The sequence below is a fragment of the Carcharodon carcharias genome, chromosome 5 (genome assembly GCF_017639515.1).
Source record: "Carcharodon carcharias isolate sCarCar2 chromosome 5, sCarCar2.pri, whole genome shotgun sequence".
Lineage (NCBI taxonomy): Eukaryota > Metazoa > Chordata > Chondrichthyes > Lamniformes > Lamnidae > Carcharodon > Carcharodon carcharias.
Genome location: NC_054471.1, coordinates 176585683 through 176608544, shown reverse-complemented (window position 1 = coordinate 176608544; position 22862 = coordinate 176585683). Strand labels below are relative to the sequence as shown.

Here is a 22862-nt window from a genome sequence, read left to right as displayed (position 1 = left end):
CTTATTTGCTTCTATTTTCAACAGTAAAATTCATTTACTACAATTTGTAGAAATTCATACAAATATATATGATTTCTTTTTTTAATCTCAGGCTTTCAACTTCAGAAATTGAAAGTAGAGTCCAAACTCTTGACCTTTTTGATGTCCTAAGAACCAACCCAGAAGCTTTTCATGAGCACATGACAAAATATGTTTACCCAGGCATTGACGGTGTGGACCACATCCGATTACTTTATTATTTTACTCTGCTGGAAAACTGTAGCTGTGCCGAATTTGTGAAACAGCCCATCAAACCGGACACTCACGTAAAGCTTCTGAAAAAGCTAAAGGTCGTTACACCAGGTAGGATAGTCAACTAATCAAAGGCTCAATTCTCTAAGACTTGGATACTTTTTGTGTGCAATGATAACGTAATTGCAAGATTTTTGCCAAACCTGGGATAATGGCAGCCTTCCGTCTCATAAGATGATGGTTTGCACCATAGTGGTCAACTCTGTGTTAAGTATCATTGGTGTGGTTCAGGAGTCCTGTTCTGGCATAGCAGTCTCTGGCATGCAGCATTTGCTGCAGAGGAAGATAGTGGGCTGAGAAGGTGAATCATTTGCTGGCCTTTGTTTGCTCTGGGCCCTCTTCTCGGCCAGCAGAGCTTTCGTTTCTGCTTGCCTCTTCCAATGCCCTTCCAAACAGTCAGCCTCCAGAGGTTACAACTGTCAGCGAGTGCCTCCCAGTTGTCAGTGTCAAAGTCCGCCATCTTCATATCTCGTGTCCTTGTAGTGGAGGTACAGGCGCCAGGGAGGTCATGGCCCAGTGGCAATTCACAGTACAGAAGGCCTTTAGGTATACGGCCGTCATCAGTCTGATGAACGTAGCCAAGCCATTTGTTTGGTTTCTTTTTACCTGGTGCAATGGGTTGGTTCACTAGTGGAGCGGAGACTGTAAGCTCCAAGCACCCATTGAAGCAGACAGACTGGCAGGTCAGCACTTTACTAGCCGGGGGCTGCCCAACTCACAGGCAGTGGCTGACCAGTAGGACACCTTGATCCCTCCCACCATCAGAGACCGCCTGTAGCAACCATTCCCTATGCCAATTAAATTAGGCTTACCTTTCATAACTGCTGCCCATGTTCCCATGTTGTGTTAATGCTGTGCAGAGAAACTGGAGTGTCCTCTACAAACCTGAGCAAATTTTTGGAGACCCTGGGCTGCCCAAACGCCAAGGTACTTTCTGAACCTCCCTGGTTGAGCCCAAAGCAGCGCAAAGCACTATGTGTGGCTTGGTCATAGAAGTTGCCAGAAGGATGACATATTTAGACACCAGACTGCCTTTGGGCACCACTCCAGATTTTTGGTCAGGGTTTACCCCCTTAGTCTTCAACTCTTCCAAAGTATCCACGAGGCAGCGGAGCCATAGTTGGGAGTTTGCTTTATGAGTGCCAGGGCATGTCCACATGTCAGTGGGCTGCACATTATATGTCTTCACGGCCAAACCTCCTCTGAATTCCTTTGAAGCTTTAGCCTGGGGCTGTGAGACCCCCGGTTTCTGTGTGCCTTCATGAGCAGGCACAGCTGAGGACATGCCTCAAACCTGGGCTGGGATAAATAGATAGATAATTGGCTTATTGAAAAATCATCTTGCTGACAGGTGCTGAATTGTGATGACTATACAAATAATACAAGTAACCATAATTGATGACATAGTTATAGACAATCATTCAAATGAAAATAAAGTACGAAATAATAAAAGATTGCAAAATTATGATCATTTCAGCATACAAATAATTTGCAATACATTGCAAAATGTAGTTCTCCTTAATTTGCAGAATAAAACGAAAGGCCTACTTCACTTTGCATAACAAAGTCCATAGATCATATGTTGTCAGGTTGAGTTCATTGAATTCTCAATCATTTATATACTATTTGAGTTTTATAAGTAGGGGATTGGGTTGTCTCTTAGTCTGTTCATTCTATTTGTGAAATGTGTTGCATGTACCATAGAAAGAAAACAGGCTTGATAGAAGGTTTCTCAAGCTGTCTACTTGGAAATGTACAATGAGTAATAGGTACAGTGCAGCAATGCCTATGCCCTTCCAATTCTAAAGTATTTTAATTGATGCAGGATCGTGGAATATTGGACAAAAGGATATGGAACATGGGTTTTTTGTATATATAATTAATAAAGCAGCTCTTCAGTTAATTACAATTCTATATATTGCCGGTCGTAGAGTTCTTTGTGCATTTCAAATTCACTAGGTGTTAATAAGGTGAAAAATGAATAATCTTTATTACATAAAACATTCAGATATCATGTGACCTTCCACCTTTATTTCTGCAGCATGTTTTAACCCACATTTTAGTTCCTTCTCCCCCACTAGTTTTTCATGTTACCTACCTTCTTTCCTTCCCGTTCCTCCCAGCGCAGCCACATATTTAGCGTTGTGTCTGAAAAATGAAGAAATACATTTCAGGATACTTTAATTTAATGCTTGCATGTTATTTTAAATAGATTGAAACAAACAAAACAATATGAGTCATTGCAAAATGAAACTTTAATGGCACCTAATAAACAGATGTGGAAGAAATGTCTTTTTAACATACTTTGAAACCGTACCTGGAATTTGGCGAGACCTCCGTGCCCTGGGTCTTGGTTCAGGGGAAGGCCCGTCGGTGGCCTTGCCGCCACCTGGTTGTCTTGTGGTTCAGCGGGTCTTCCTGAAAAGAGGTAACGCGGACCTCTCACTGGCTTGCCAGCTGCCAGATGAGCCCGCCAAATTTGCAACAGGATTCCACCCTGAGAGTCAGCTCGGGGATTAGGAGTCACTTGACTGGAAAAGGACAAAGCAAGCCTTTGACAACTGGTTCCTGGAGACTGAAGTGTCCACTTAAGGGACAGAGTAAACAATAACAGTGGAGGGAGATTTTCTGTCATTTAAAAGTTAAATTGGGGGATCGTTTCTGAAATCTAGGGCAGAATTTTATGTTCTGCGGGCGCGCGCCCAAACTGATCGGGAGTAAAATAGCAAGCGATGGCGCCCTGCGAGCGTCCCGACATCATCGCGCAATCGCGCGATATTTCAGTCAGCAGGAGCGCAAGAGAGTTGGCAGCACACCTGCTGACAATTAAGAGATCTATTAAGGCCATTAAAGTAACAATTGATGGCAATTTTTCACTGCCTGTCCAACCTTACAGTTAGCGGGCAGGCAAATTGGCCAGGCAGCCTTTGTATTTTTGAGGAAACCTCATCCAAGGGCAGGATGAGGTTTCTGACATTAATTTTTTTTTTAAAAATTGTTTGGGCAGAATTTTCTGCCTGTCGGGCGGGCTGTGCGGGAGCAGGCGCAGGCGGGTGTGGACCCAATCGCCAATTAAGGCCCGCCCAGCGTGAATCGCGGCTCCTGAGAGCAGTGGGAGCGGGCGGGCGGCGGTGGGACTGCCATGACTGCCGGGTCCAATGGGGACCTGCAGGGCCTGTTTTTAAAAAGTTGCTGCAGCCTTTCAAAGGCTGTGAATCACGGCCAGTGGAAGGGCTCCCCAGAGCACCGCTGGTGAGCAAGCCAGGCAGGAGGGTAGGGCAGGGGGGCATTGTGGCCCTCGCATTTTGGATGATTGCGTTGTTGCCCTCCTTGAGGAGGTGGCAGCACGGCCGGGGGTCCTCTTACCCCAGGATGGGAGGAGGAGGCCCCTCCAACATGACCAAACATACCTGGGAGAAGGCAGCAGAGATCATGAGCTCCACAACGTGGTGCAACGGACCTGGATCCAGTGTCACAAGCGCTTCAGTGACCTGTTGCACTCAGGGAGGGTGAGTACCAAGTTGGCATTGGTCACTTAACCCAGCAGGTAGGCTTTCCCCCCTGGCCACCCACCCCCCAAGTCTGAGTGCAGTGACTACATTGAATCATTGACAGCATGTGTCCTTCGCTGGGTGGGCCAACAGATGTTGCCCATGCCGAGGTCACCCTGAGAGGGTGGTGATGAGGTGAGTTCTGCACCTGCAGCATGTGGTACACTGAGACCCACATGACTGTTTTGGGGGCAACCTGGAGGAGATGCATCTTGATGCAGTGCTGGAACTCCAGGACATGTCAAAGTTGGGGTTCACATGCTGGGAGGGGATCTTCAAGGTGGCGTGGCACTGATTGATCTGCTGCCCTCTGTGCTCCACGTGCTTGCACTTCCTTGCCATGGAAGGTTAGACCATGTGGTGCCAAATGTGATGTAGGCAGCATTTGCCCAAGGGGGAGGGGTTTGGGGACAGGCCTAGCATCTTTGTGTGAGAGTTCGGCAGCAGCAGGGTGAGGAGGCACTCGAGCCTTGCAGTGTCCCACTCTGGTTGGGTTGGTCAGAATGTAAAGAGAATCCAGGTACAAATGGCACTAATCTATGCTCTTTTCTCCTTTTCAGGAGACGAATGCACATAATGCCACCAAGCGGGTGAGGGCTGGCGGAGGGCCGGCCCAGTTGGCGATTCTCAGCCACTTCGAACAGGAGGCTTTAGATCTGGAGAGGTGCCATGCACCCAGGTCCACCGGTGTCAGTGAGGCTGGGCTGCCAAGGCAGGTATGTTTGCCCAGTGCGGTCACCATTGTTCTCCCAGCAGCCATGGCATTGTTGAATGTTTAATGATTGAAGTTTGCAACATGGCTTGACCATTGCTTATGGAAGGATGAGAGCATAATGATCCGGGGGACAGGGACGCACATTGACATTGTCTCCATGTTAACTAATCAAACGTCCTTGTTCTTCCTTTCAGCATCAGCGGAGCAGGGCCGGGAGGAGGAGCAGCAGGGGCCCCCTCTCACACCTGAGGGTCCTGAAGTCACGGACTCACCAGCGTCACACCACCTCTGCCAGGCAGGAACCAGCTCAGATACTAGTACCTCCGTGGGATTTAGTACATCGGCTAATGTCCTGGGGCACAGCGGTGAGGGCACTTCACAGTCACTGGAGGAGCTGGCAGAGACAGTGTGTGCCCATGGCACCAGCTGCCAGAGGACTGCAGGGGACCAGGCACCTGCTCAGCCAGTGGCTGATGATGTATCTCTGGAGTCTCAGCGACGCAATAAATGGAGGAAATGTTGCCGGGTGTGCAGGAACACCTGGTGGAGATACGTGAGGCTATGCTTGACTTGGAGGAGGAGCCTACGCTGACCATTGCTGATGCAGTGAGCCTCATGGCCAAGCACCATGCGCCCTCCATGGAGAGAGTGGCAACTTCCATGGAGAGGTTCCTCCACGAGACCAATCAGGGCTTCCTGGGGATGTGCTCAGACCAGCAAGCCCTCACATTGGCATGGACCTCAGCTGGTCAGTGCCAGTGTGAGATATGGTCTGGGCAACAAGTTTCCCAGCTCGGTGCCCATTCATCTGCAGTGAGCAGGGAGGTCCGAAGCGACCTCACGGCGCAGCAGCTGCTTGGCGTCTCTGTGGGCTCCTTTCAGGGCGCTCCGGATGAGGGCAGCAGCTCCTCTGCCCCTCTGCCGGTGACCGTTGCATCCAATGAGGCTGCGACGACTGGGGAGATGCCAGCTGTGGACCTGGCAGATCCCTCCCAGGCGGGGCCAGCACAGGCTCCACGGGCCAGAGGATGGCCGCCGAGGTCATCGAGGCTAACAGGACAGCAGAGTGAGCAGGCTGTCTCAGATGCTACTCCCAGCAAGGGGGCAGCACCAAGACATAAACATAAGGCACCTTAGGCACACCACGGGCTTATCACTGCTGCTTTGCGTTGGCCGGCAATTAGGTCTTTATGAATTGGTGTGATGTTTAACACCTTTGTCATTTTATTTCCTTCAGTTCCTTTTGTTGTAATATTAAATTCAGACATGTCACCATGGCTGAGGGTGCCTCTTTTCTTCTGCAGGTGAAAGGTTACCAATAATGTTATGAGTGATTTGTGGGACATTCAACTTTATAAACAAGGCCCTTAGCTAATGTTCTTATCCAGGCAGATTTTGCACTCAGGTATCGAATAATGAGCCTGCAGCCCAGCCTTGTCCTGGAGGACCATCTGTGGTGTTTTAGCTGAAGGTTCGTTGGATTAAAGCCTCCCGTGTGTCCCTGCCTCCCTGGAGTATGCCCGGGTCAGCATTTCCTTGTGTGTCCTCATCCTTGGACTCACTGCTGGACTCATCGTGTGCAGCTGCAGCCACTGCATCTACAGCTTCACCATCACCATCCACAGCATCACCCCTTACCAGCGCAAGATTGTGGAGAGTGCAGCATGCAACCACTATCACCGACACACGATTTGGGGGGTACTGGAGTGCACCCCCTGAGCATTAGAAGCGCACTTTGAGAAGATCGATGTCTCTCTCCACCACAGCCCTTGTGGAGATGTGGCTCCTATTATACCATTGCTCAGCTTCTATTCCTGGATGGTGGAGAGGCATCATGAGCCACTTGAGGGGATAGCCCTTGTCAGCCAGCAGCCACCCATCCAGCCGGGCTGGAGCACTGAAGAACCCCAGTACCTGGGAGTGTCTGAGGATGTAGGTGTCGTGGGAGCTGCCTGGGTACCTTGCACAGACTTGTAGAATCTGCATCCTGTGGTCACACACTATCTGCACGTTCATGGAGTGGAAGCCCTTCCTGTTGACAAAGGCACCGGATTCACCTGCTGGCGCCTTGTTGGCCACATGTGTACAGTCTATTGCACTCTGGATGTGAGGGAAACCAGCAATCGCTGCAAAGCTTCTGGCTCGCTGTGCCTGGCTTGCTTGGTCCCAACAGTAGTGATTGAAATTCAATGCACACCTGAACAGAGCGTCTGTAATTTGCTCGACACAAATGTGGGCAGCTGAATGGGAGCCACTGCAAAGATCACCCACTGGGCCCTGGAAGGAGCCAGAGGCGTAGAAGTTGAGGGCAGCTATGACCTTTTAGAGCCACTGGCATGGGGTGTCTACCCACACAGTTTGTGGAGATCTCAGGCCCAGTCATCTGACAGATATGGGTAACTGTCTCCCTTGAGAGATAGAGCCTCCTTCAGCACTGCTTCACCGCCTGTAGGATAGCTTGCAGCAGGATAGTAGCACTTTCTGCCGTCCCTTCCGCTTTGGACTACCTCTTGGCCCCGCACACGTTGTGCCTGCGCCTGCCCTCCCAAAGGTTGCTCCCCTGGAGGCTGAATGTGCACTCCTGGCCTCCTCCCCCTTCTAGCCCTCCCTTCCTCCTCGGAGGAGGTGCCTCCACTGGAGAGTTCAGCTCCCATTCCCAAGCTATAGGAAGGCTTCCTGAAACCTGCAGGCCCAAAAAAGATTCGTCACTGTCGAGTGCTGACCTGAAGGTTGAGAGTCCAGACCAAGCAGCTGGTGTGCGTTTTGAAGTATTGCAGATCACACAGGCAAGTATCAGTAACTTTGAAAAATCAATATTTGACAGAGCACACTCGTGACCCTGCTGAGCCCTCATCACGGCCGTGGATGAGCTTTATAGAAATGTGTTCTGCCCGTTGCGCCCTTGCGCCAACTCAAAGATCGCACAGGTGCTGAAAAATCGATGTCAATTGACGCCTTAAGTGGCCTGTTAATTAATGGCAGGCACGCATCGGATATCAACGCACGCCCGCCCGCCCGCCCAACAAAATATCGCGATGGCATGTGGTGACATCGAGACGCTCGCCTGATGTCACTGTGCATCATTTTACACATCGGCGTGAGGGGCCCGCCCCTGCAAGCCAACGGGAAAATTCTGCCCCATATGTTTAGGTGACTGAGTCCGAAGTGTGGACATTTTTTGCTGCATTTTAAAATCTTTATTTGATGATTTTAAATTCTTTAACTTTCAGTGCTCGCTCCCCCACGCTGATTTCAATGCTCACCCTCTTCCACCACCCCCCTAAACTCCAGCAGCGCTGAACCTTCCAGTGTGCCTTTCATGCTGGCTAGCCGTTAATTGGACAGCCAGCATGAAATTGCAGTGGGGGGCCGATCGCAGGCATTGGGCGGTTTCCTGGCCAATCCCGGGCCTGTCCACCGTGTCCACCCAACGACCTGAAAATTCTGCCCCAGAGCATAAATTGCCTAATGAATAGTGTTTAGATATAATTGCTTTAAGTTTGTTTATTACAGTAAAAGTATTCCAACTTGAAATCTTGTTGTGTGACCTTTGAGTCAGCCACTTGGACTTCAAATATCTTGCTAAAAGTTATCAGTCTGTACAGGGATCATAACAATTTTAATTATTGTTAGTTGTTAGTGGGGTCACAATGCAAATAATCTCTTATTTCAAAATGAGATGTTGCAGATGATTTGTTTCTAATTTTTGTTTCCTTTGTCGACTGACTATATTTTCTGTTTTCTGTATTAGACCTTAATTATAAGAAGCTGACAGATGGAGACTCTGATCCTTTGGAATCTTTGGAGCCAGTTCTTACCAGCCATAATGTCTTATCAGTTTCCAAACTGGCACCTAAAATTCCTGGGAAAGATAGCATCATGCTTTCACCAAGCCTCATCTATGCTACATGGCTTCATAAGCTTTTCTGGACTGGAGATCCCCAGCTTATTAAAAAACCACCACAGGAAATAGCTGAATGGCTGCATGCCTACGATACATGTGCAAAATATTTTGACAGGCTTTTCCCTGAAGATATAATTGGATTAATAGATAACATCACCTTCTCTGCTAATTCAGTGAACAAGGTAATGGAAATTATTTATTTTAGGAGGCAATGTTACTTTGAATCTACATTTAAGTTTTGGATAAAAACAAAAAAACTGCGGATGCTGGAAATCCAAAACAAAAACAGAATTACCTGGAAAAACTCAGCAAGTCTGGCAGCATCGGCGGAGCGTCAACTCTTTTCTTCTCCACCGATGCTGCCAGACCTGCTGAGTTTTTCCAGGTAATTCTGTTTTTGTTTTGGATTTAAGTTTTGGACTTGTGTACAGAGTGAAGGTATACACAGTCTGATAGCGATACAAACCACATTTTCCCACAAACTCATTTGTTTTGTTGTGTTGCCATGTCATTTTACAAAATGCTGATTGAGTTCATATGTAAACTTCGTTGAATCTGAAATTACAGTACAGAGGCAGCCTATTTGGTCCATCTGCTATTAGCTATTCTACAAGAGGGGTTTATTTACATCCCATTTTTTCTTCTTCTTTGTTTTCGTGTTCCCCCTTTATTTCTTTTTAAAATAATGTGAGTCTCTTCAACAGCCATTTGTAGCAAAACATCTTGTGTCCAAAGAGCTGTCTGAGTGCAGTAATTTTGCCAGCATTTTTAAAGTGAAATCTGGAGTCTGTGCCCTCTTGTAACCAATTTACCAAATAGTGGAAACAACCATTTACTGTTTTCACTCTAGAAACCTTTACATAATTTTGAAATCTCTTTCTGTAATTCCCCTTGACCTCTTTACTCATGTAAAGTTCCATTTTATCGCACCATTTTTCTTAACCATGATTTGTTCTTATTAATGTCTTTCTAGTAAATTTTCATTATTCTTTTCCATGGTTCTGGTTTCCTTCCTAGGATGGGTACCCAGATTGTACATAATACTCAAAATGTGCCCTTTCCGGTAAAATTGCAGAAAACATGCTGATGGGATTCCTGTTCAGGAAAGGAAGGAGACAGAAAGCAGGAAACTATAGGCCAGTTAGCCTAATGTCTGTCATTGGGAAAATGCTGGAATCCTTGATTATTGAGGTAGTAGCGGGACATTTGGAAAATCATAATACAATCAGGCAGAGTCAACATGGTTTTGAGAAAAGGAAATCGTATTTGACAAACTTAATTTTAAAAATGTGTTTTTTTTAATGGAGAAATTTGACATTCCACAAACAATAGTTTTTCAGGCATAGTGAGGCTGTTAAAGAGTAATTATGAACTTAACATACTTTAAAACCCAGTTACACTGTATTCAACAAGTTGTAATTTTTTTGAGAGTTTCTACAGCAAGACTAATAGCATAGAGGGGCAAGTTCTCATCTGTTCAGTGATTTATATTTGATTGCAGTCTGGGGGGACTTCAACAGCAACTGTGGGGAAACGTAGGTGTAGATTTTCACGAAGTCATGGAGACTATGCACTGCTTCCAAAATGGCAGGCTGGACACAGATCCTAAAATCCCATCCCCATCTCTGATAGATCCAATTTTTGCTAGTAGAGAAAGGGGGCAGGACGTGATTCACATAGGAGGAGAACTCGAAATTGAATTTAGTGCTGATTTCAAACCAACCCCATTTTGGCTGTTGCAAGGCCCTTAACCCACAGTGTGGGAGTTGCAATTTTGTGGAGTAGACTTAAAGTGTGGATAAGGTCTGTGTAACTGTCATGATGTGAAATTATTTAAATTCCAAACCCTTCAAAAGTGAAAAAAAAATCAGACAACCCATGTCATGGAGAGTTGAAGAAACTCTGTTCTAGCAGTTTGAATAGCTGCTTGTTCACATTTCCCTAAGGGCTCCTTATGAATGCTTGGATGATTTCCAGAAACTTGAATTTATCTCAGCAGGGGTTTCTGAGTCGCATTGTGATTGACAGCTCATTGAGGCTATTAAAGGATTAGATGTTTTTAATGTGGGGTTAGGAACAGAAGTTTGTTTGCTTTTATAAGAGAGTAATCACTTGAGGTTTAAAAGTTTAAATGGGCTTTCATGAAAGGGAGTTTTTTTTAATATAGTGAAGGCTATATTACACTTTTAGAACTTCCATTTTATTTCATCTCAGCGTGGGTTCTGAGGCCTTTCCATGGTGGTTGCTGTCTGGGTTGGCATGAAGGGTATAAAGTCTAAGGGTGGTTGGTGGGATGTCATTAAGTTGGCATGGGGGCCATGAGGGTGGATAGGGCATAAGTTGGCATGGGGGCATGGAGGTTGCATGGGAAGACAGTGGAGGTGTAATTGGGGTGGAGGGGTAAGATCTAGAGGGCCTAAAATGTAACCAAACAGCTGGGACAAAGTCCCATAGAACCAAGGCGGACCTTTTAACCAGCCGGCCTCAGCATTCGGCCAACCCTTCAGCCGCCTTTTATCTGCTCCGGGTATAGTGGGCTGACTATCCTGTCACCCCTAGGAGTGAAGAGTGTGTCATTCAGGGGCCATTTTACTGAGATGGGTGTGATAAGCCCGGGAAATTTCCCAACTCAAGCTACGTATCTCAGTGGCACAAATCCAGGCCGTAGAATCACTGACAGTAACTTTGGGATTTCCACTAATGGTTTTGCTGTCATTGCAACCTCAAAGTCCGGGTAATTATTCCTTGCACCTGGTTGTGCTTAGGTGATAAGATTTCTCACAACACATTTCTTTTTTGTAATGTTGCATGTAATTTGAAGAAAATTATATCTGTGACTCAGTCCTTTGGGTTCAGTTTCAGTACTTTATTTTCCATCTACAGCCAAACACTGAACAATTCCCAGTGGTAGCATTGCAAATATAGTGTTCAGCCTATACTTGGAGTGTGACCTCAGTGCATGTAAAGCACTGAAGGTGCACGCACAATTGTTTAATTGCACCATATAATGTTAAAATGATGACTTGCAAAATTTTGTTCTGATGTAAGTACAGTCAGATGCGCAAAACCAAGTTCAACCTATGAATAGCAGCTTCATCTTTTCCTAGAATGATCAGAGTGCTGAATCGCTCTCTAATTACTTAATTATCACTTTACTGACAGGTGCATGAGTTCACTCAGTGAAAGGCAAGAGGACAATAAAATTAATTATGTAATTATTATAGTTGTAGAGGGATCACAATATCAGCAGTTCTCAGTAACCATCTCGCACTTGGTTTTTGTAACACCTGATTGTATACTGTAATGATTGTTATAGTGAGTCTCCAGTGTACATTGTTTTTGATGAATAGAGCATGCTACTATAACAGAACTTTTAAAGGCTGACCAAACTAATGAAGATTACATGACTGTCAACAAAATTTAAGAACAGTTGCAGAGGCTGTAAAATTACATTAAATAACAGAATGATGCCCCTGGAAAGATCCTGTGCAAAATCTAATGACCGAATTATTTAGTGATGTCTTTTCAGAGTTGCACCATGCAAACAGAAATATTTCGACACGTAGCCATTGCATAAAGCCTGAAGCTATTGCCATCTAATCACATTCAGCATTTCAACTATAAGACTGTGTACATCAGCATCTTATTCACATGGATGATCTGGCAGATAATGAATTTAGGTACAGCAGGTGTTGTCCATAGCAAATCAACCCTATACAACACTTCCTCACAGTTTAAAAATGTTAAGAACTTGAGAGAGAGTCTTTTGGAATTTAAACTCAGCTTAACTCTGACCCGACATTATGTTGAATATTAAAAGGTTCTCAACACCCTTATGTGTACCAAATATTTATACTGAAGGTTCTTAGCATTTCTTAAACATTCTAAAGAATATTTTTCTACATTTAGAAGAATTATTGTAATGTACAAGTGAGCATTGGCAAGCTTAAAATAACATCAGTTTATTAAGGATGATAGGAGTTTCACAAATGTTGCCAGACTGCGTTTTGAAAGGTGTAGTTGCATTATTGGTTGACCCTCTATGATACCATAGTCAAAGAATATTTTTTAACTTTCTCCTTTCATAATGTCACTGGTCTTATCATTGTTTTGAAAAATAGATGATGAAATTGACTTGAATGAAAATGGGGCCTGGTCTAAAATAGGCCAACAATTCACTGTTGGCCTGTTTGCTCTACTGTCGTTGACCAATTTTATCCACACAATATTTGAAAAATATGAACATCTTTTATTATCTCTTCCATTTGTAACTAATGAACATTCGAGTGCATGCACGCACCAAAATTCCTCTAGAGAAGAACAGACTGACTTTACACTTATGACAGTGATAGCAAAAGTAAATAGCTTCCATCTCTGTTATTGAGGTCAGGACTGCCATCATGGGTTTGGCTGCAGGAGAATGGACCATTCAGTCTGCCTGTAATGGCTGGAAATACAGTTTTAGAATTGTTGGGCTGAACATCACCTCAACATGCTTAAATCACAGAAGGTTTGACTGTGCACTAACACTGAATGTTGCACTTGTGTCATTAGCTTTTGTTACCAAGTATGTGCGCCATCTTATACAGAGCAGCTTCAGTAGCAAGGATGTTTCCAATAGATGAAGTCTGTACCAAAAATGGGATACTCGCTTCAATGATATACTTTCAGCTTGTCAAGCTTTTGACACAGGAACGCTTTTGGTCAGCTTCTTAGCGTTGTGATCACCACTGACGAGGACAAGAAAAGAACCAGAAATTGCCATAATTCAAAATAATAAAGGCTTATTTCATGTCTTTGTTGTGCAGCTCAGCACTTAACAAAAGGAGTTGACATTTATGTGAAATACATATCTTAAAAAAGCGGTTTCTGATCACTTCTGTTATGAGTTTTATTCAGGAGATCTAGACTAAATTATTAATGATAATGACAATAAATTCATCATGATAATTGTTTAAATCTTTTAACATTACAACAGGTGTGCAAACAAGTCTAGCGAATGGTCACTTAATAGACTAAACTAGTGATATTATTATCATCATGACTTGTTTGTAGAAATAGATGTACTGTGATTTTATGGAAGTCCTTTATATTTACTTTCTTACTGAACTTATTAAGACTCCCTGCCTCTTTCCTCCCAGGCACAGATCTAAAGAAATTGATGACTGTGGTATGAAAAATGATCCAAGGCATCGTGAAGGAAGAAAGTGAAATATATATTGTTGCTGTAGCATTAGCTGCAGAGTGGGACTTATTTCACATTGCTTTAAAATGGGCATCATTCCTTTGAAAATTTTGCACAAAAAGATAATAGCTGATAATGGTTACTTGTTAAGGAAGGTTCTCTTTTAGGTTCTTGTTGTGATTGAGATATTGTCCTTTGGTTGACTGAGACATTGAGTCAGCTCCAGCTGTTACATTAAAGGAGACACAATGCAGAATTGGGGTCTCAGTTTTTGAGAATGTGGAATGCTGATTTCATACCATTTAGAGTGGTATTGGTATACATCCAAAAGTAAAGTTGTAATATATCCTCTGATGTTAGAGCTATGTCGAATAACTTTATTACTGGATAAAGAGTAATACCACTGGAAATTCTGCATTAAATTGATAGTGTATTAGTAGCAAACAAGTGCAGTTAAATTGAATAATCCAGTCTGCAGAAATATACTGAAACATTGAAATGAACTTATACAGTATTTTATGTTTAGTTCAAATGTCCATTTCATCCCCCTGTTCTTATTGTGAACTCTAAAAGCCAAAGGAAAAGCAGGGAGATTTGGCACTAATTTTTAATGTATAATTTTCTTCTTGTGTTTCTTTTTTCCTTCTTGAATGATGTACACATTTTTAGCACTGTATGGGTTGAGAGACAAAGAGAGAGAACTTCTGTGCACCACTTGCTTATGTAGGCAACATTCTCTTGTATGAATATGTTTCCTCCCTCTCCTGTTTTTGATTCTCTACACATCCATGAAACGGAGTCTGTCTGTTTCTTTTCAGCTGAATGTTCAAGCTAGGTTGGAGATTACTAAAAGAGCGATGAAAGCAATCAAACAAACCAGTGAGAAGCAAAAGAAAAAGACTTTAGAAGGCAGCATCCCACCTGCTTCAAATTCCCAAGTCAGCTATGAAGAGACTTTGACTCATCTACAGCAATCATTCGCTCATCTAGAAACACTCAACCACAGCTTTGTACGCTCCCTAAAGGCCAGCAACCAGGTAAAGCTAATCTTGTCCTTCACAACCAACTGCACAATGTTCATCCTCCATAAAAAGTGATTATATGACATCCACAAGACAAACTCTTTAATCATTGCTTTGTGTACGTAAAGTGAAGGCTAGTTGTGCTTGGCAGTCAAATGATTTTCATATCTGTGAAGATCATGTTTAGAGTCAGGTATGATAAAGGTCAGTCACTTTACTAACAATGTATAGACCTGAGGAATGTAAAGTGCCTTCAGCCAAATCCCATCTATAATTTTCCTCAATTCCATACCAAACCATTTCCCCTTAGTTATAATCTTACTTCATCAAGCTAGTTTAAAGTCTCGTATTCTTAAATATCCTTACTATTTAAAGTGAACCTGTGGTTACGTCAACATTGCATCTAGAGGAGGTGACGGCGTAGTAGTAATGTCATTAGCGCGTAACCCAGAGATCCAGACCAATGCTCTGGAGACATGGGTTCAAATCCCACCAAACAGCAGCTGGTGGAACTTAAATTCAATTTTAAAAATCTGGAACATAAAGCTAGTCTCAGTAATGGCAATTATCATTGTTGTAAAGACCCACCTGGTTCATTAATGTCCTTACCCACAGGACATTAATGTCCTTGCCCTGCCAGACCCACAGTAGTGTGGTTGACTCTTAACTGCCCTCTGCATTGGCCTAGCAAGGCATTCATTTTGAGGGCAATGAGCAATGCTCACATCCCACAAAAGAATAAGGAAAACAAAATTATCCTCTCCCTGATAACTGTAACCTGTGCTCAATATTAAAACTGGTCTCTTTTGTTTCAGTGTAGTTGCCCAGGTCATGCTTTGACAAGTTTCATTGAAATAGGACTTATTAAGAAAACTAATGTGTGTTCCCACCCTCCCATCATTGGTTTGGTGCCACATTGTTTATTTCTTTCTCTTGTTATGTGATCAAATGAAAAATCAAATGGAAACCAGTGCCTTTGCACACACACTGCCACTCTTCACTCCTAATGGTGGTAATTGCTTGATAAATCCAGAGGTTTGTGTAGCAAATCTACCTGCCAGTTGATCTAGACAGAACTTGATTAGGTCAGGGATGAGAGGAACCTGTAATGTATTTATTTTATTGGATTACTCTTCCTATTCTGGTGCCTAGCTCCTTTTTTTTAGCACAGCCCTGTTAAAACAACTGGGTAAACTTCTGCATTCAAAATCCACAGCAACTTCGCTCAAAGGTAGCACTCTGGCCACTGAGTCAGAAGACCATGGATTCAAGCTCTATTCCAAAGATTTAATTCAGATTAACAGTTCAGGACTGCAGTGCAGTGCATTATCACAGATGCAGTCGTTCAAAAAGATGAGTCCTGTCTAACTAAGTCAACATCCTGCCAGCCCCCACTGAGACTTCTCATGCTTTCTCATTGGATGAAAAAGAGTCCATGCCACTTTTTGATGAATGTGGGAGTTCTCTTGTGAATGTGGGTGTTTCCTGGCCAACATTTAACATCAAAGCACCAAAAACTGATTGGTATTGTACTTCATTGATGTTTTTTGAAAGTTTGCTATGCATATATTTGCTGCAGAATTTCTGTACGTTATAACAGGTAATTACACTTCAAAGGTACTTAATTCACTATGAATCACTTTCAGACATCCTGAGGTTGTGAAAGATGCTATATAAATGTAAGTTCTTTAATTTTTAAAATTTAAAATTTTTCTTTACTTCAAAATTTGCAGTGCAGTAATATAGTAATTTTTGTGGAAGCTTCTGCCTTTCAAGGTAATATAAACAGAAAAAATGTTGAAAGCTGAAGAAAGAAAGAAAATGTTGGAAATATACAGCTGGTCCATCAGCTTCTGAGGAGATATGTCGATGTTTTGGGAGAAAGCCTTATAACAGAACTATTATATTTTTAAAGCTCATTTAGGTAAAAAATATGACTTTCTTTTTTCAGGGCCTATTCCAAAAATACTATCAACTATATGATCTTTCGAGATCGGAGAGCAGTAAACTGCAAAACCTGGTGGTTACTATGGTTCTAGATGGACAGCCTCTTGATATGATGCAGCAGATGCTGCTAGTTGCTGTAGAATCTCAAGACATATCTCCTAAGGCTGTCGTACAAGATGCTGTACAGAGAGTAATAAATGTACTAAGGTAGGATTCCGATCACATACATTATGATGTTCTGAATTAATTAACTCAAATCAATTAATATTTCTTTACATGGGCTATTTTGCTATCTTTATTTACCGGCCCAGAACTATTATTGTAGTCTTTAATGATGTTGTACTGAATAATAATTTGTATCTGAATAAGATAGGATTACAGGAGTATCATCATTTTTAAAATCGTGATTTTGTGTAACTTCTTTGTAATCTGAATTGTGCCATTTAGTGTTGTTGATCTTTCTCTCCCTTGCTTTGTTAAATTCTTTTGAGCATTTTCATTTCTTCCATGATAATGTTCTATGACTGGAGCTACTGCAGGCAGTTCTAAGTTAAAACCAGAACACTGTAGGTTCATCTTTGCTGTCAGAATTTGCTGTTACTTTCACCTATTTGCATTTAAATTAACGCAAAAAGCTTTAAGCAAAAACTGACTTGATGATTAAATCTCTGAATACCTATTTCCGATTGCATGCTTACTTTACCTTTAAATCTGAAGGGAGATCTACTGGGAGCATAAACTATTTCCAATTGTTTTGAGTTTGCAGTAATCATTACATAGACTTATATAAATATGCATCACAGAAACTGGCCATTTGGTTCAACACATCTGTTTTCCACTCAAACCTCTTCCCACCCTTCCTCTTCTAACGCTGTCAGTGTAACCCCCTTCTCCATCAAATGCTTATCTAGCTTCATTTTGCATCTATACTATTCATCTCAACTACTCCCTGTTGTAGTGAGTTCCACATTCTCACCTATTCTTACCTCTATGGTAAGGAAGTTTCTCACAAATTCCCTATTTGATTTCTTGGTGACTATCTTTATGTTGACGGCCTCTAGTTTTACTCTTCTCACAAGTGGAAACACACTCTTCTGTCTTTTCTGTCAAAACCTTTCATAATTTTAAAGACTTCTATTAGGTCACCAATTTAAGGTAATCAGTCAAGCTTGTAACATGACTCATTTACACTTGCTAGAATTGACATACATTCATACACAGGGACCTGTTTTCCCCTCATAACTTTGTAATTGACTTTGCTTAAGTTTAGTTTTCTTGTTTGCGATTGGGAAATTCACTTTTAAACTTAATATGGAATTCAATTCTATTGTGTTTGCTATTTACCAGAGGCTCTTTTACTATGAAATTACTATGAAATTAACCCAGACTCATTGCAAAACACTAAATCTAGAGTAGCTTTGTCCCTAGCTAGTTCCACAACATGTTGCTCCAGGAAACTGTCACAAATGCGTTCTACAAACTCATCTTCCAGACTAACATTGGCAATTTGGTTGGTGCAGTCTATGTGGAGACTAAAGTCACCCACAATATTAATTCGGCTTTGTTACATGCTCCAGTAATTTCTTGTTTAATGCTCTGCCCAATGTTATAACTACTGTTAGGGGGCCTGTAAAGTAATCCAATCAGTGTTTTCTGACGCTTGCTACTCCTAATCTCTACTCTTACTGATTGTATTTCCTGATCTTCCAAGCCAAGATCCTTTCTCGCTAATGTCCTTTTGTCATCCTTTACTACCAAGGCTGCCCCTCCACCTTTTCCATCCACCTGCCTTTCAAAATGTTATGTATCCTGGAATATTTATTTCCCAGCCTTGGTCACCTTCTAACCATGGCTCTATAATGGTGATTAAACCACTTATCTCTATTTGTGCCACTAGATCATCTATTTTATTGTGGATACTTCACACATTTAGATAAAGAGCCTTTAATTTTTTTTTACAACTGTTCCCTGCATGGGCCTTTCACATTGATGCACTATTATCCTTAAACTCTCTGTCCCTTCCTGTTCCATTCTGCTTTTCATTACCCACATCACTACACTGCTCTATTGCCTTGACTTTTCCCTTTAGATTTCTTATTCTCCACTCACTTGCATCTAACACTGCACCAGTTAGTTTAAAGCCCACCAGAGCATAGGTCCCAGTCCGGTTTAAGTGGACCCCACCCCAGTGAAACAGTGCCCTCTTTCCTGGTGCCGGTACTGGTGCCAGTGCCCCATGAATCGAAGCTCCTGCTTTGCGCATCAGTCTTTGAGTCACACGTATAATTCTCTAATTTGCTTGATCTCAGCCAATTGGTAGGTAGGTCATTGAGGTAATGATCCAGAGATTATCACCTTTGTGGTTCTGTGTTTTAATTTGGACCCTAACTCTTCAAAATCTCTCAGGCAGTACAAGGAATTATGGTCTGCTGTGTCATTGTTTCCTATGTGGACCGTGGCAACTGGATCCCTTCCCCTCCCAGTACAAGTTTGTCTTCAGCCATGAGGAAGTGCCCTTAACCCTGGCACCAAGCAGGCAATGCAGCCTTCAGGGCTCCCGGTCACAGCTACAGAAAACAAAATCTAGCTGCTGACTATACTGTCTCCTATCATTCTAATATTTTTCTATGCACCACCCCACCCACCGCCCCCCCCACCCCCACCCCACCCGCCCCTCCCCACCCCGCCAATTACTCATCCACTCTGCAGTCCATGTTCTCATCCACACAAGTACCAAGCATCTTGTGCATGTTAGTCATCCATCAATTTGGCCAGGAATATCCCCATTTTCCTCCATCCCCTTTCAATGTGTTTGCATGCCTCTGGTCCACTGAAAACAAGACGCAAACAAAGAGAAGAGATTTAAAAAAAGAACCAAACTAGAGATTGCAAAGGTTTCAATTAATCAAATTAGTTAGTTGAAACCCCCTACGATTAGTCTATTTTTTAATTCATATCCCTAATTTGTTTGTGATTTCTTCCTCAACTCCCTTCGACTATTAGGTGGTCTTTAGAGTGATTGTGTGATTGATCATTTTTATCTATTTTTCTTCATGCACTGGGATTCAATTTATTGCTGAAAAAAGAGACATGCTGAAGCTTTTTGTCTTGTACTCATCAGGACACTTCAAGAATACCAAGATAAAGGGAAAACACATTTATGCTGTATGAGAATAGAGTGCTGATTTGTTGGCAAGTGGATCCTGGTGCATTCTCCATGGCACTGCCTCTACCAATCAGAGTCCACTTGCCAACCAATCAACACTCTCTCATACAGTATGAATTGTTGTTTTCTCCTTATATTGGCATTCTTGCAAAGTGTCCTGATGGGTGCAAGATGAAAAACTTCAACGTGCGTTTTTTTTTCCAGCAATACTCAAGTTCTATACTACCAAACGACTATTTGGATTCTATTTATATAAAAGCAAAAAACTGCGGATGCTGAATTCTATTTATGTTTTATTGATGGCTGTTGCTTTTTTTCTACGTTGCCATTTTGCTAACTTTGATAAGTAAAGCTACTCTACCTCCCCATTTCCTCTCTCTCATCTTTTTCACATGTGTTATATCCTTCAGTGTTTGATTCCCAGCCATGATTTCCCTGAGCCATGTCTCAGTAATCCCTACCATATCTGTTTCTTTGCAAAGTGTTATGACCTCCAGTTCCTCTTTTTTTTGTAGTGTCCTCTAGTTGCAGCAAGTGCCTGTCAGTGAGCCCAAATTCCATCTCAGCAGCTGGAGAATTTAAATTCAAACAATTCATTAAATTTGGAATAAAAAGCTGATATAAGCAATGGTGATCATAAATCTACCGGATTGTCATAAAGTTATAAAAGCATGCATGAAGGTATAACATACAGAACTAAATGCTGTATGAAACCTTTACAATTAATTTGAGTAATTTTAAATTCAAATCAGTCTGCTCACATTCTGTTGAACATGCAGCTATGGTTCCTTTACACTCCTATGTTTAAAATGTCACCCTGATGGAACAGCAAAAGTTAGAATTACAGTAGCTACTTTAGTTTTATTCCTTCTTGAAAAAAGTCCAACCTCCACAAAAATATTCCTCCATCCCACTCTTGTTTTTCTTTTTGATATGGCATGGCTTCAAATTACGTGATTGGTTTATTATTCGGTGCTTTAGTATGCTTATTATTGCTGCCTTCATAGTTCATACCCTCAGCCAAAGTACTTTACACACAGTTAATTACTTTAAAGTGCAGTCATTATTGCCATGTAATCTTAAGTGTGAGAGTCTCAGTTGTCAGCTGTATGCCTGAGGTGTGTGTCATATTAAAAACACAAATGGCCACTACAACTGAATTTCCTGTCTTCAGGTCAGCCTGGAAACCAATCCAGGGCTACCTGACCTCAGCGATGCACATGATTGAATGGATTCATTGCCTGACCAGTTAGTAGCATGGTTTGAAACAAAAACAGAAAATGCTGGAAAAACTCAGAGTTTTTCCAGCATTTTCTGTTTTTGTTTCAGATTTCCAGCATCCACAGTATTTTACTTTTATAGTAGCTTGGTTTCCTGGATTTGACTGGTTTAGGATCAGAGTTCATGGAGTACTAAGTTGCAGTCTCCTTGTGTTCAATTAAGCTGAACTGCGATGCTTTTTTATTGACATCATGATGTAGCCCATCAAAAAAAAAGACACCAGGTGGCTGTTCCTATGAGAGGTAAAGATTTAGCATTGTAATTCCATGAGCAGAAAGATCTACCTACACTACAGTTAACAATCTCAAATTTAAAAAAAAATCAGTGTGAATACTTTTTGTTTTGAGGATTTATTTCTTCTGTAACACACTAATGACACTGAATGCAACCTAATGAAAATTTCACCTATGCATTTGCTAATTACAGTAGTGGATTGTATATGGGAGTAATACTTCTTTGCTTTTATATTCTGAAGCTCTGCATCTTATTAGGCTTTTGATTTATATTTGTACTTGCACTAGCATTTTTTAAATTCATTTACAGGATGTGGGCTTCGCTGGCTGGGCCAGCATTTATTGCCTATCCCTAATTCCCTTGAGAAGGTGGTGATGATCTGCCAATTTATGTACCTTAAGCCTGAAACCCTTTTATTCATCTACTAGTTCCTTCTTTGGTTAAATTCCCACCTGTCAATCATTTGCCCAAGGTGTGCTACATCATACTTTGTTACTTTTACCATTTTGGATCTTTTCTAAGCTTGTTGTTTTAGAATAGTTAGAATTTATATCTTAAATAGTTCTCCTAAGTGAGTTTCAACTCCACACATTTAATGATGGGCCATGTATAGCCACTGACACTGCATCTCGAAAGAGTAAGGTCAGTTTAGATATGAAAAAAACAAAAAAACTGCGGATGCTGGAAATCCAAAACAAAAACAGAATTACCTGGAAAGACTCAGCAAGTCTGGCAGCATCGGCAGAGAAGAAAAGAGTTGACGTTTCGAGTCCTCATGACCCTTCGACAGAACGGACTGTTCTGTCGAAGGGTCATGAGGACTCGAAACCTCAACTCTTTTCTTCTCCGCCGATGCTGCCAGACCAATTTAGATATGGCTTTCTCATCATTTGAAGGAAACTTTCCTCCCTTTCATGAAGGCACCATGGTTCCACAGTCATTCGTCTTCCTTTGTTATATCAACCAAGCACCCATGATTTCCTGGATTTGACTGGTTTAGGATCAGAGCTCATGGAGTACTAAGTTGCAGTCTCCTTGCGTTCAATTAAGCTGAACTGTGATGCTTTTTTATTGACATCATGATGTAGCCCATCAAGAAAAAGACACCAGGTGGCTGTTCCTATTGTAATTAGCAACAGGTATTGGACAGTGTATTTGCCAAGAGAGGCTGCTTGGTAGCAATAATGGGTATGCCTGCTATATGAGCCAATCTGCAAGAAGGGAAAGCGCAGTTGAGTGTACGTGTGATGGAATCCACGGTTAACCACTACCTTCACAGCACCTTATGAAAGGTAAAGGAGTACAGCATCAGCCCTTTCTACCATTTTTGTTGTCCATTAAAGATGTATTTATTTTTAATCTTTGCCTTTTGTTAATATCCCTTAATTATAGCTTCCCAAGTAAGCACCTTTCTCTCTTTTAACCATCTTAATTGATTTCTGAACTATGACCCTCTGGAGCACTGTATTCTGCAGTTTACAATTTTTTTGTGTGAATTAAGAATTTCCTGGATTTGGTTTTAATTGGCTTAGCTCAGATTCTAGAATGATATTCCCTTACTCTGTG

The 22862-nt window shown here is 42.2% G+C and overlaps 1 protein-coding gene across 2 annotated transcripts in view; it reads left to right on the top strand.

Moving 5' to 3' along the window:
• nbas (NBAS subunit of NRZ tethering complex) overlaps positions 1-22862 on the top strand; it is a 242479-nt gene that overhangs the window by 175455 nt on the left and 44162 nt on the right. For both annotated transcript variants that reach the window (XM_041187860.1, XM_041187859.1), the window contains exons 43-46: positions 92-342; positions 8309-8643; positions 14465-14683; positions 16620-16822. In XM_041187860.1, the coding sequence (XP_041043794.1) occupies positions 92-342; positions 8309-8643; positions 14465-14683; positions 16620-16822 (1008 nt within the window). The remainder of the gene's footprint in view (positions 1-91; positions 343-8308; positions 8644-14464; positions 14684-16619; positions 16823-22862) is intronic.